The 14,617-nt window shown below is 45.6% G+C and overlaps 1 protein-coding gene across 2 annotated transcripts in view; it reads right to left on the reverse strand.

Annotated features, from left to right (window-relative positions):
- Positions 1-601: 601 nt before the first annotated feature.
- LOC142576146 (uncharacterized) overlaps positions 602-14,617 on the reverse strand; it is a 51,941-nt gene continuing 37,925 nt past the window's right edge. For both annotated transcript variants that reach the window (XM_075686126.1, XM_075686117.1), the window contains exon 3: positions 602-1,124. In XM_075686126.1, coding sequence (XP_075542241.1) covers positions 1,085-1,124 — 40 coding nt within the window. In that variant the 3' untranslated portion in view covers positions 602-1,084. The remainder of the gene's footprint in view (positions 1,125-14,617) is intronic.

Below are 14,617 nucleotides of genomic sequence, written 5' to 3' on the forward strand. Positions count from 1 at the left end.
GACCACTTGACTGCACCTCGTTCACTCCGTAATGGTAGGGTGACAGAGAACGGCGCCAGCGACCAGGAACACTACAGTAAATACCTGCACTCGATCTTTTTTGTTGAGATAACATTCAGGCCCTAATCGGTCAATATTCTAGGTTCCCGCCATAACGAGCAGACCACAGGTGCCTCTTACATCTATGGCAGAGGTGAACACACTTGTCTGCATACGAAGATGTGTCCGTGTGCTGCTGCACTTATTCCAAGGAATTTCCGAAAGAAAGGTTGACACGACTTCTTAGCGAGAAGTGCAATGGGCCTTAGTGCAATTCCAAGTGAACTTTATCCTAGTGTGAACAAGATTTCATTTGAGTGGGCCAGAGCCGAATGGTTTTACAATACCTTTCGTCTGGCCTGGCACGCATGTGATTACGTGGTGTTGTCCACATCACGTTATAGCCTCTGAAATGATTGCGCTCTCGTTGCTGGTGTTCCCAGGAATAGTATTAAAATGAGAGGAACAGTAAGAAGGAAGTGACATTTTCCCCCCTTTTTTTCTTGCCCCGTAGCGTCGCGCATTAAAAGCGGTATCGCGGAATCTTTCACAGGAACGCCACTTCAATTACAATAAGGTTTATTTCAAGCACACAGAACAATAAAACATTCACACGAATAAATTACGAAAATCCAAAAAAATACAAACGATAAACACAGGCGCTGAAACAGAGCGGCGCACCCGCTTCGCTACACCATCGTCCGGAGTTCGGCGGCGCCGAGACTAGCTCGCAGCGGTAGCCGCGAGCGTGCTCGACAAGCCTCGGCCGACGAGACCAGCAGCTCAGCGTGGCGGGGTGTACAACCCGCCTCCACGCGTCCAGTGAAGAGACGGGTGTTGCCCGCCACGGTGACAGCAGCGAGCGCACCGTCTGCTCCTCGGCTACCGACGATACAGGATGGGAGGCAGCACGAGCGCCCGGAGGACCTGCTGCTGTTCCGCAGGGACAGCTGGGACGCGGTGCTGCCGAGATGGCGGCCGGCACAAGCGCGATGCTGCACCAGCTGACGGGCGCCTCCGGTCGACATCGCGCTGCGCCCCGAGCCTACACCGCCGTACGGCCGGCAACCCTGGGCCGGGGCAACCTGCCGGAAGAAGAGGAAATTGTGCGAGTCTGTGCGACTGAGCCACGAAGAGAATCAATAACTCTTAATAAATATCCTAATAAACTTAACACGTCTTAATAGATACGCACCAGCTCTCATATTTTTCTACTGTTTACCTTTATTTACTCAACGTATTGTCAATTGTATTTTTCACTTCACTTACTGTATTTCTGGCGTATACTCTTGCATTTTTGTTCAGATCATTGAAGTTCACATGATCTTTATGCCCTTATGCCCCCTTATGTAATGCGTTCAGGCCTTTAAGGATAAATAGATGAAATGAAGTGAAATGTGTAACATGCGGCACACGCAGGAAATAAAATATTTTGTATAGCAGATTGAAAGCCCCATCGGACCGTGTAGGACTATTCGAGTATTCGGGCGTGTCTGAAGCGGCTAATAAAGGGGTTTCTGTACGGATAATTTATTATGCTGCAGAGGAAACCATAGTTATTTCAAATTCTTTAGTTTGAAGAATGAACTGAACATTTATCTGTCTCTTCTAGGCAAGAAGGCCTAACCGTAGTCACATGACGTTAGAACATTATCGAAGTTTTGCCCGAAATTATGCGCAACGATGTCACTAGGACCAAGGTGATTGTAGATGTTTGTTCGAGGAATAGGAGCAAGGAAAGTGTATGCAGAGAAATCTAATACGCATGTGTAGATACACCAAGGGCTTTGACGTCTCTGTGTCTGAGTGGTACCTAACCAGTGCCCCTATAACAGGATAGGCCATATGTGACAAATGCAAGAAATTCACAGAAGCCACTAAATGTCCCGCGCTATTCCATTAAGTGATATTTGTGATACCTATAAGTAGAAAGATATGTGAAGGTAATATACAATATTTATTCTTTATTTACACTCAATAATAGTGCGTTTAATGGTAATACTTTGTTGGTCGAATTTCCATGCTATACATGGTGTTCCAACTAACGTTAGCCAAATTGTTAAAAAGAGAGTTTACAATATAGAATATGAGCTCCCACAGAGTTCGGTATTCAGTCTTCTTCAGCCACCGGGTCAGTATTGTTATGTAATTACTTAGCGGGCCAGAGAAGGTTAGATAAAGAAGATAATAATTTTTAAATTAAGAATATGTCTTTCGACGAGGAAGCTTTGGTTAAGTCATTCACAGCTCTCACTTAATCTATTTCAGCCCGATATGTCCTGTGTAATTATTTTTTTCAGCACTTTCCCTGTAGCAACAAAAATATGAAAAAATGCCATGGTTTCAGGCTTCCGTGCTCCGCGACGCATGAGCTCCCAAAAAGTAGTAGAATAAACTAAATCCCCTCACTCCATGATTCGGCAACCACCAGGCCATGGCGAAGTGGAACAGCGGAGTTGGAATGATTCTGGAAATATTCCACACATTTTCCAACAATCGGTATGGAATGTAAGCGAAATGATGGACCAGTCGGCAAGGTGGCATGGTAGTGGAATGGGAGCCCGAGATTGCGCACTGTAGTTTGAATGGAATGGGCACGTAGTCCTTGAAAGGCAGTGTCTATTTTAAATGAGTCCACAAGACCGGAAAACTTGCCAATTAGACTAGAGTAGACTTGTTAAATTCATTACAGTTATCAATTTTTACTCAATATCGGCTCTTTTAGTATTCACCTACAGGTGACTACCTCTGCCACGGTAATTATAGGGAACACGGTAGTCTACGCTTTTGAAGACCCGGAAGAATTTCTGCATTCCAATCTTGAACTGCATTGAAAGACAACAGCTTGACCTGTACGACTCAAGGATTGAGGCTAAAAACAAACGGTCACACCCTGCGCAAGTCTACGTTGATTCGGAAAGCACACGATGTTTTTTTTCAGTCACTGTCTATTACCGAGAAGACGCGAGAAGAGGTAGAGAGGCGTGCTGAAAAAAATGGTGTTCGTAAACGCTCCAGTGGCTGTGAACAAAAAAAAAAATAGATCATCCCGCAATACATATCAATGCGTTTCACCTTTTGCTTCGTGTTAGTCTTCAAAGGAACAGAATGAGCTAGCTGGACGCATGACATGTGCAACCGTGTAAGATTATATTGTACTTTGCTTCACTATAATCAGAATTTCGTCAGAATAATGAAAGATTTTGTGAAATGGTGGATTTTATTCAGAAATCATATAAACCTTGCTTGTATTGCAACGAAGAGCACTGCGCGGGGCGTCCTTTAGGATCCCTACCGGGCCCAATATATTCAGGCCCTGTCCGGCCGGGTAAACCCGGTTCGGTTCAACCAGTTAGCCCTTGAGTGTATGCGAAGCATGGTGAAGTTCTCAGTTATTTTGAAGATACTAAACGCACACAAATTTGAAGAGGTAGATTTCACTGGGTCGCTTGCCGCTGGAGTTTCCGTTTTAAGAAATAAATAACAAATGTGGGAATATATTTAAAATAAATTTTGGGGTATTACGTGCCAAAACCACTTGCTGATTATGAGGCACGCCATAGTGGAGGCCTCCGGAAAGTTGGACCACCTGGGGTTCCTTAACGTGCACAGGCCGCCATTGGAATCTGAACCTGGCAACGTTTGACGTTAGAACGTTGTCTAGTGAAGCGAGTCTAGCAGTGTTATTGGAGGAATTAGAGGGTAGTAAATGGGATATAATAGGGCTCCGTGAGGTTAGGAGGACAAAAGAAGCATATACAGTGCTAAAAAGCGGGCACGTACTGTGCTACCGGGGCTTAGCGGAGAGACGAGAACTGGGAGTCGGATTCCTGATTAATAAGGATATAGCTGGTAACATACAGGAATCCTATAGCATTAACGAGAGGGTGGGAGGCCTTGTTGTGAAACTTAATAAGAGGTACAAATTGAAGGTAGTACAGGTCTACGCCCCTACATCCAGTCATGATGACCAGGAAGTCGAAAGCTTTTATGAAGACGTGGAATCGACGATGGGTAAAGTCAAAACAAAATACACTATACTAATGGGCGACTTCAATGCCAGGGTAGGCAAGAAGCAGGCTGGAGACAAGTCAGTGCTGGAATATGGCATAGGCTCTAGGAATAGCAGGGGAGAGTTATTAGTAGAGTTTGCAGAACAGAATAATATGCGCATAATGAATACCTTTTTCCGCAAGCCGGTTAGCCTAAAGTGGACATGGAGGAGCCCGAATGGTGAGACTAGAAATGAAATCGATTTCATACTCTGCGCTAACCCTGGCATCATACAAGATGTAGACGTGCTCGGCAAGGTGCGCTGCAGTGACCATATGATGGTAAGAACTCGAATTAGCCTAGACTTGAGGAGGGAACAGAAGAAACTGGTACATAAGCCAATCAATGAGTTATTGGTAAGAGGGAAACTAGAGGAATTCCGGATCAAGCTACAGAACAGGTATTCGGCTTTAACTAAGGAGGAGGACCTTAGTGTTGAAGCAATGAACGGCAATCTTATGGGCATCATTAAGGAGTGCGCAATAGAAGTCGGTGGTAACTCCGTTAGACAGGAGACCAGTAAGCTATCGCAGGAGACGAAAGATCTGATCAAGAAACGCCAATGTATGATATCTCTAACCCTACAGCTAGAATAGAACTGGCAGAACTTTCTAAGTTATTCAACAAGCGTAAGACAGCTGACATAAGGAAGTATAATATGGATAGAATTGAACACGCTCTCAGGAACGGAGGAAGCCTAAAAGGAGGGAAGAAGAAACTAGGAATACGCACGAATCAGATGTATGCGTTAAGAGACAAAGCCGGCAATAACGTTACTAATATGGATGAGATAGTTCAAGTGGCTGAGGAGTTCTATAGAGATTTATACAGTACCAGTAACACCTACGACGATAATGTGAGAGAGAATAGTCTAGAGGAACTTGAAACCCCACAAGTAACGCCGGAAGAAGTAAAGAACGCCTTGGGAGCTATGGAAAGGGGGAAGGCAGCTGGGAGGATCAGGTAACAGCAGATTTGTTGAAGGATGGTGGTAACATTGTCCAAGAAAGACTGGCCACCCTATATACGCAATGCCTCATGACCTCAAACGTACCGGAACCTTGGAAGAACGCTAACATAATCTTAATCCATCAGAAACGGGACGCCAAAGACTTGAAAAATTATAGACCGATCAGCTCACTGTCAGTTGCCTACAAAGTATTTAGTAAGGTAATCGCAAATAGAATCAGTAACAACTTCTGTCAACCAAAGGACCAGGCAGGATTCCGTAAAGGCTGCTCAACAATAGACCATATTCACACTATGAATCAGGTGATAGAGAAATGTGCGGAATATAACCAACCGTTATATATAGCTTTCATTGATTACGAAAAAGCGTTTGATTCAGTCGAAACATCAGCAGTCATGGAGGCATTACGGAATCATGGCGTAGATGAGTCGTATGTAACAATACTGGAAGATATCTATAGTGGCTCCACAGCCACCGTTGTCCTCCATAAAGAAAGCAACAAAATCCCAATAAAGAAAGGCGTCAGACAGGGAAATACGATCTCTCCAATGCTATTAACAGCATGTTTACAGGAGGTATTTAGAGACCTTGAGTGGGGAGAATTGGGGATAAAAGTTGATGGAGAATACCTTAGCAACTCGAGATTCGCTGATGATATTGGCTTGCTTAGTAACTCAGGAGACCGATTGCAATGCATACTCACTGACCTGGAGAGTCAAAGCAGAAGGGTGGGTCTGAAAATTAATCTGCAGTAAACTAAAGTAATGTTTAACTGTCTCGGAAGAGAACAGCAGTTTACAATAGGTAGCGAGGCACTGGAAGTGGTAAGGGAATACATCTACTTAGGGCAGGTAGTGACCACGGATCCGGATCATGAGACTGAAATAACCAGAAGACTCAAAATGGGCTGGGGTGCATTTGGCAGGCATTCCCAAATCATGAACAGCAGGTTGCCGCTATCCCTGAAGAGAAAAGTGTATAGCAGCTGTGTCGTACCAGTACTCACGTATGGGGCAGAAACCTGGAGGCTTACGAAAAGGATTCTGCTGAAATTGAGGACGACGCAACGAGCTATGGAAAGGAGAATGATGGGTGTAAGGTTAAGGGATAAGAAAAGAGCAGATTGGTTGAGGGAACAAACAGGGGTAAATGACATCTTAATTGAAATCAAGAAAAAGAAATGGGCATGGGCCGGACATGTAATCAGGAGGGAAGATAACCGATGGTCATTAAGGGTTGCGGACTGGATTCTAAGGGAAGGGAAGCGAAGCAGGGGGCGGCAGAATGTTAGGTGGGCGGATGACATTAAGACGTTTGCAGGGACAACATGGCCACAATTAGTACATGACCGGGGTAGTTAAAGAAGTGTGGGAGAGGCCTTTGCCCTGCAGTGGGCTTAACCATGCTGATGTTGATGAGCTAAATATAAATACACCGGTGTTTTCGCATTTCGCCCCCATCGAAATGCGGCCGCCGTGGCCGGAATTCGATCCCGCCAACTCGTGCTCAGCAGCCCAACACCATAGCCACTGAGCAACCACGGCGGATTGGGAAAATATCAAAGGAGCACGGCAGGAACACGACAAAGGGAGGACAAGGAAAATTGGTGTTACACTCCCGTGATTGTGGGTGTGCTCCGTCTTTTGACAACACTGCAGTCTTGTTCAGAGACAAAGATGGTTGCACGCGCGTGAATGTTGAAGCTACGGTAATGAATAGTGAGGGTTAGTAGTGCGTCAGCTCATCGCTTCTTCTGTTATTTGCGAAATAATCCTTTATTGAAGGCAGGTGGTAACAAGCGCTTAGTAATGCACACGCGTTGGTATGATCAAATGATTCGTTATGTTCTTTTCTTTTTTGTATATCTTTCAGTATATATACAGAACATCTGGCATTAAGCGTTAGTTGGAAGTTAGCGCCTTGTCGTAAACGCGCGGCGGTCCTCAGCCGCAAAGGCTTCCACGGTGATGCTTCACCGCTAGACTCCAAACACCGCTTCCTGAGAAGGTGCTTCGCCGCCGAGCTGCGGCCATGTCGGAACGCGCAGTGCTCTCTCCCTTGATGGCACCCTTCTTGGACACACTGCACGCGCCCGGTAGTGCATAGCTGCAACCTCCTCCTCCGGTGTACATAAAAGGCCGGCGCCTATGGCGTTCCGTGCCTTTTCGTCATCGTACATCGTCCTCGTTAAGAAGTAAACGCATTATTCCTTGACCTACCTCTTGCCTCGTCACTGTCAGCATCTCCTTCTGCCCATACCTTTGACCTTCGTGTCATGCTGCCCATGGGAGCTTGGTGCATCTCATAACAGCCTGTTTCGTTCGTGTCTCTGTCTGCTGCTTGGCAAGTTCTGCGCTAGAACACCAAGAAGTATCTTGGTATGTTTGTATCTAACGGTTTTCTCGCACACCTGGGTCACTGTGTAATCCATGGCCGAATGATTAGAGCATCGGGCTGATATGCTTAGGGAACTGGTTTCCAAACCAACTGTCTGACAATCTTGACTCATTGAGCATGTTGGAATCTTGTATATATGTATGTGCCGCTCTTCAATGAACCGCTTTACAGCCGATATGGGAAACTGTAGATGCGGGACTGGGTATGAACTGCTTTTCAATGAAACTCTTTGGCGCCAACATAGAGCACTAGGTATGTGCCAGTAAGTGCGTGCCGCTCATCAATGAACGGTATTTGAAGCCAACTTGTGTAAGTTTGGTATGTGCCACTCGTTACGACGGTGGCAATATGTTGTTTTGCTGTATTGATTCAATGCTGAAACCATTACCGTCGATAGTCATCGCGAGGTGGGTTCAGCGGTTTTAAATGCGGTTAGCATTATTAAGATATTTCACGCATTTTGCCGGGGATATCTGTCGGTCTGTATATCTGGCTGCCTGTGTGACTGCGTATCTAACCGTTTTCCCGCCATATTGGGTCACTGGGTAGTTCATGGTCTACTGTTTAGAGCATCGCGCCGTTGTGGTGAGGGAACCATGTTCGAAAGCAATAGTCGGGCCAACTTGGGTCATGGGTATATGCGATTTTATATCTGCCGCTCATGAGTTAGCCCGCTTCAGCCAATTTGTGTTATTGGGGATGTGCTACTACTTAAGTGCAGCTCTTCAATGAACCTTGTTCCCCTCAACTTGGATTACAGGGGTCGTGAATCTAGCCATGTGCCACACATCCGTGAACATCATTGATGGCAATTTGGGTAATTGGGTGTCTGCAAGTGGGTACATGCCGCTGTTCAATGAACCTCTAAACCGCAAACTTGGTAATTGGGTGCATATCACTGAATGCGCCAAAAGGTATGTGTCGCTATTCAATAACCGTTTTTCACGGCCAACTTGGGTTACTGAGTACGTTCCGCTCTTCAATGAACGTATTTTACGCCGACTTGGGTCACTAGGTATGTGTAACTGGGTATATGCCGACCTTCAATGAACCTCTGTGACGCCAACTTGATTCACTGAGTATTTGCCATGCCACTGCGTATATACTCTGTCATTCAACGACAAAAGTCACAAATTTGACTTTTGGGTGGAGTCAAACTCGTGTTATAAGTATTTAGAACATATTGTCTCAATTTTAATGCACACGTGCGTCACACGAGAAATTCGTTGTGGTGGCGCTAGATGGAGCAGTGTGTCCAGAGCGAAGCGCGAGAGAGGAGCCAGGCTGCATACATGCTTCAGACATGACGCATCTCTGCGGTGTCTATACGGTGTATTGCTACACTGCTTCATTGCCAATCGCATTAACGTCAACACTCATCGTGAGATGTGTTCTGCCACAATAACTCTAGCCTACACCGCCGGTGCGTCTGAAAAATGAGCAGCTGGCCCACGCTACCGGGGCATATAGTTGGCGTGGTGACCAATGGTACGATTTTTTCAGTGATCAAAGAGTACCGTTAATGTGCAGTAATCTATGCAGTGCACCGCTGCCGTGTCGTGGCCTGCCCCTTACAAAAATGAGGTTGGACTGTCTATAGAAAGTCTATATACTTTTTCTCGACGACCTTGCCTTTCTATAGATTTGGTCTTTTGTTGATACAAAGTTCATAGACGAAAGTCCATAAGGTTACTATTTCTTTTTGTCTATGTCTCCTCTATAGACTGTCTATAGACGAAAGTCAATAAAGTCTGCTTAATTTTGTACATTATTTGCCTATAGACTGTCTATAGGCGAAAGTCGATGAGATTTCTATTTATTTTTGTCTGCGGGCATTCTATAGACCGTCTATAGAAAAAAAGTCGCTAAGACGTTTGTTTCTTTTTATCTATGTCCGCTCTATAGTGTGGCTGTAGACGAAACTCAATACAGCTTCTATTTACTTTTGTCCATTCTATACCTATAGACCATCTATAGATGAGAGTCGATAAAGTTTCTATTCTTTTTTGTGTACTCGAATTCTATAGACTGTCTGTAGATAGAAGTCGATAAGATATTTGTTTCATTTTGTCTACTTTCGCCCTATAGATTACCTGTAGACAAAATTCGATGCAGTCTCCATTTATCCTTATTGGTTCTTTGTCTATAGACTGTATATAGACTGCCTATAGACGAGAGTCGGTAAGGCATTGATTACTTTTGTCTACTACCGGTTTATAGATTGTCTGTAGACAAAAGTTGATAAGGATAAGGTTTTTTTTTTCTGTGATGGTGAGCTTGAAATTCGCATCCTCCAGTACACAGCATTTGCATGCTTGGAGTGACGCCAGTCACCGGCAAAAGATGCTGAAAGCGAGTGGGGCTATACTAATCCAGGTGCAACCAAATTAGGAAGGCCCACTAAGCTTCAACACGACACTCCCTCACCAGAACAGGAATTGGCCTCCCTGGTGCAGCATTCGGCGACCCCCTCCAACATGGCTCAGTCAATTACCTAATGACCTTCAGTACCCAGCAGTTGTGGAGCTCTTGACCAAGACGACGGTCAGGCCTGTGACGCAGCAGAGTGTGCTAAGAATCTCTGGGTCCGGACAGGCCGCCAATGGAAACTGACCCTTGCAACGTTTAGCACCCGAACCCTCTCGAGTGAGGGTAACTTAGCAGGACTCTTTGAGAAACTATCAGACATTGTTCGGGATATCATCGGCCTTAGTGAGATTAGGAGAACTGGTGAAGCTTATACATTGCGGAATAACGGACATGTCCTCTGCTATAGACGTCTCCTAGATAAGAAGCAAGAATCCATAAGGACATAGCGGGCAACATTGACAAATTCCACAGCATTAATGAGAGGGTAGCTCCAATAAGAGGTGTAAATTAAAGGTGGTACAAGGCTACGCTCCAACATCCAGTCTCGGTGATGAGGAAGTAGATCAGTTTTATGACGATGTTGAATTAGCGATGAGAAAAGTGCAAACTCAGTATAATGTAGTAATGGGCGACTTCAATGCAAAAGTGGGGGAAAAGCAGGCTGGTGAACTAGCATTTGGCAACTACGGCGTTGATTCTAGGAACGCTGGAGGAGCGATGCTGGTAGAATTCGCCGAAATGAATAAGCTTCGAATAATGAACCCCTTTTTCAGGAAGCGTAGCAAGAGAAAATGGACCTTGAAAAGCCCTAACGGTGAAACAAGAAATGAAATTAACTTCATATTTTCTGCTGATCCCATCATAGTGCAGGATTTAGAAGTGATAGGTAGGGTAAAGTGAAGTGATCATAGGTTAGTGAGGGCTAGGATTCACCTCAATTTGAAGACAGAAAGAACAAAATTGGTCAAGAAGAAACAGGTCAACCTAGAGGCAGTGAGGGTAAAAGCATACAAATTCAGGCTGGTACTTGCAAACAAATATGCAGCCTTAGAAGAGAGATGATGATATAGAGCTAATGAATGAAACCGTAACTAGGTTGGCTTCAGAGGCAGCAATTGAAGTGGGAGGCAAGGCACCAAGGCAACCAGTAGTAAAACTCTTCCAAGTAACAAAGGACCTAATAAAGAAACGACGAAAAATGAGTGTGTTCAACTAAAGAGATAAGATAGAATTCGCGGAACTGCAAAAACTGATCAACAAGGCGAAAATAAGCGATATTGGAAACTATAACGTGAGAAAGGCTGAAGAAGCCGTAAAAAATGGACGCAACCGGAAATAAGTGTGAAAGAAACTTGGCATAGGACAAACCAAGATGTATGCACTAAAAGGTAAGCAGGGTAATAGGATAGGGATAACATTAATAAAGTGCCGGCAAACGACGGTTTAACGCGTGGTGACGCTCGCCAAGCGTCGACCGGGGATTATGCCCTACTGCGCACTACCCCAGTTGGGCCCGTTTGTAGTGGGTCATGAGGCTTGTGCTTTTCGAGCGCACCCCGGACCTGCTGGACGGCCTATAGTTGTGTGTCCTTGTCTGCAGACTGCAGTGCACCTTGCAGTCCGGGCGGGAAAGTCCTGGAGGTAGCTGCTGTCGGGAACCTGGCACAGTCCCACATGATGTGCCATTGGTCCACCGGACCAGCTGCACAAACACCGCACAGGCCACTCGGATTGAGCTCCGGGTGAAGCACGTGCAGCATTGCGGGGGCGAGGAGTGACGCAGTCTGTAATTGCCTTAGGATTACGGCCTTTTCCCGACTGAGTGCCGGGTGGGGAGGCGGCATTGCAGGGTAATATCATCAGCAATCTCTAAGATATAGAAGAATTCTATACTGGCCTGTGCAGTAACCAGAGCAGTCGGCAACCTCAATTAGAAACAGTAATGAACAGGATGCAGAAATTCCTCCTATAACTAGCGATGAAGTCGGAAGGGCCTTGCAAGACACGAAACGAGGAAGTGCGGCAGGAGAAGGTGGAATAACGGTCGATTTATTCAAAGATGGATGAGACATAATATTTGGAAAACTGGCGGCTCTTAATAAGAAATGTCTATCGACTGCAAGGGTCCCAGAAAACTGGAAGAATGCAAACATTATACTGATTCACAAAAAGGGAGACGTTAAGGAATTGAAAAAATTATAGGCCCATTAGCTTACTCCCAGTATTATATAAAATATTTACCAAAATAATCTCCAATAGATTAAAGCCAACACTGGACTGTAGTCAACCAAGGGAACAGGCTAGCTTCAGGAAGGGATACTCTACAATGGACCACATCCCTGTCATTAATCAGGTAATGGAGAAATCCGCTGAGTACAATCAGCCTCTCGATTGGGGGCGGGCTCCACCACTGGAAAAGCAGGCGCCACCGTCAGCGTGACATTTATGAGGGATCACGTGGAAACAGCGACCGCGTCGGCTGCTTCGGAAGCGCCGAAGCGAGCTGAAAACGAAAGTTTAAAGTCCCACTTGCGCTGCGATTCTAATTAAGCGTTGAGGCTTTCACGCATTGGGTGTCTCCTTGACAACATTTGAAATCACTATAATAGGTAGTGGCTGCCTTTGGAGGCGTGCAGCATGGTAGGCTACTGCTCGGTGCCACAGGGCCAGACGTGCGCAACGGAGCCCCGGTGACAGCCTTATTCACACGTAGCCGCAGGACAAGAAGCTGCGTGAAGCTTGGCTCGCGAAACTTAGGACCGGCAAACAGCCATCAGCTACAACTCGTGTATGCAGCAAGCACAGACGCGAGAAATATTTCTTCTACGGCGCCGGGAGTGCGATGTTCGGTGAGTAGCAGAAAACGCGCACTGAGACGTTCGCCCGCGCTCGCTGCCCGACTAATGCCACGGCGGTTTGGCCTATGAACTTGTTGATTCTAGACACTGGGAAGTTTACGGAAATGGAAAGGGAGTGGTAAGCAACACATTAAAGAAAGGCATGTCATATGGTCATGTTTGTGTTATGAATTAACGCACTGGATTACGAAAAAGCAGCGCGAAATTGCCCGCTGAGTGCATACAGTGGGACGCAACTTTAGAAATAATATTGAAACGTCCAAGAAATTAGAAGAAAAATAATACTGAATCGTCGCGACGGTACATCACAAGTGCCGTAGGCGTCGAAGTCTCTTGTTAAAACGAAATTGTTTTTGAACAGCTCTGATAACGTCCACGCAACATTGGTTACTTGTGGACTGTCAAGTGCTCATATTCTGCGGGCTAAATCTCACGGCATGGTGCGAAAACGCGCTCACAGCGAAAGCAAAACATTGTGCGCGGACATGCATGCAGATGCGCAGTCGGTCGCTGCGAACACGTGGGATCGCTGCATGCATTGAGGCTTCGTTCTGTTATGCGCCATTTGGTTATACGGACAACCCTCTGTAAGAACATATTTCACATAGTTTGCGCTCAGCGACTGCCGACCTTTCACGCAAGCCGGTTCAGGAAACTCCATCGCGGCGACCGCGCGCAGTGGTTTTCATTGTACGTATTCGGTAAAGAGATGGCGTCTATAAATAATGCTGCGCTTTCAGTTTGCCCAAGACTATTATAACGACAGCAATACGGTTCCCTCGTTTTGAGAGTACTTACAGAAATGTGCAGGACAGCTGCCACGTAGTGTTTTTATTAAGCACCGTAAGCCAAACCTATGAGGAGCGCGAAGCGTGATCCCTCATACTACGCAAGGACGGCGCTTCCGAGAGATGACGACTCCGTAAGTCCTCCCCCCAAATATGCCTTTCATGGATTACGAAAAGGCACTTGATTCAGCAGAGATACAAACAGCCATAGCGGCATTATGTAATGAAGGAGTACAAAACGCTTACGTAAATACCTTGGAAAATATCTACAGATGTTCTACGGCTACCTTAATTCTACACAAGAAAATCAGGAAGATACCTATAAAGAAAGGGGTCAGACAGGGAGACACAATCTCTCCAATGCTATTCACTGCGTGCTTGGAAGAAACATTCAAGCTATTAAACTGGGAAGGCTTAGGAGTAAAGATCGACGGCGAATATCTCAGCAACCTTCGGTTTGCCGATGACATTGTTCTATTCAGCAACAATGCAGACGAGTTACAACAAATGATTTTGTACCTTAACAGAGAGAGTGTAAGAGTATGATTGAATATTAATATGCAGAGGACAAAGATAATGATAAATAGCCGGACAAAGGAACAAGAGTTCAGGATCGCCAGTCGGCCTCTGGAGTTTGTGAAGGATTACGTTTACCTAGGTCAATAACAGGGAACCCTTATCATCAGAAGGAAATTCACAGAAGAATAAAAATTGGTTGGATCGCATACTGCAGACATTGCCAGCTCCTGACTGGAAGCTGACCATTATCATTGAAAAGGAAAGTCCACAATCAGGGCATTTTACCAGTGCTGACATATGGGGCACAGACTTGGGGACAGACAAAGAATCTTGAGAACAAGGACAGCGCGAAGAGCGATGGAACGAAGATTGCTAGGCATAAGGTTAAGAGACAGAAAGAGAGTGGTTTGGATCCGAGAGCTAACAGGTATAGACGATATTCTAATTGACATCCAGAGAAAGAAATGCAGCTAGGCAGGTCATGTAATGCGTAGGTTAGATAACCGTTGGACCATTGGGGTTACAGAATGGGTACCAAGATTAGGGAAACGCAATCGAGGACGACAGAAGGCTAGGTGGAGGGATGAAATTGGGAAATTCGCGGGCGCTAGTTGGAATCGGTT

The sequence above is a fragment of the Dermacentor variabilis genome, chromosome 1 (genome assembly GCF_050947875.1).
Source record: "Dermacentor variabilis isolate Ectoservices chromosome 1, ASM5094787v1, whole genome shotgun sequence".
In the NCBI taxonomy this organism is placed as follows: domain Eukaryota; kingdom Metazoa; phylum Arthropoda; class Arachnida; order Ixodida; family Ixodidae; genus Dermacentor; species Dermacentor variabilis.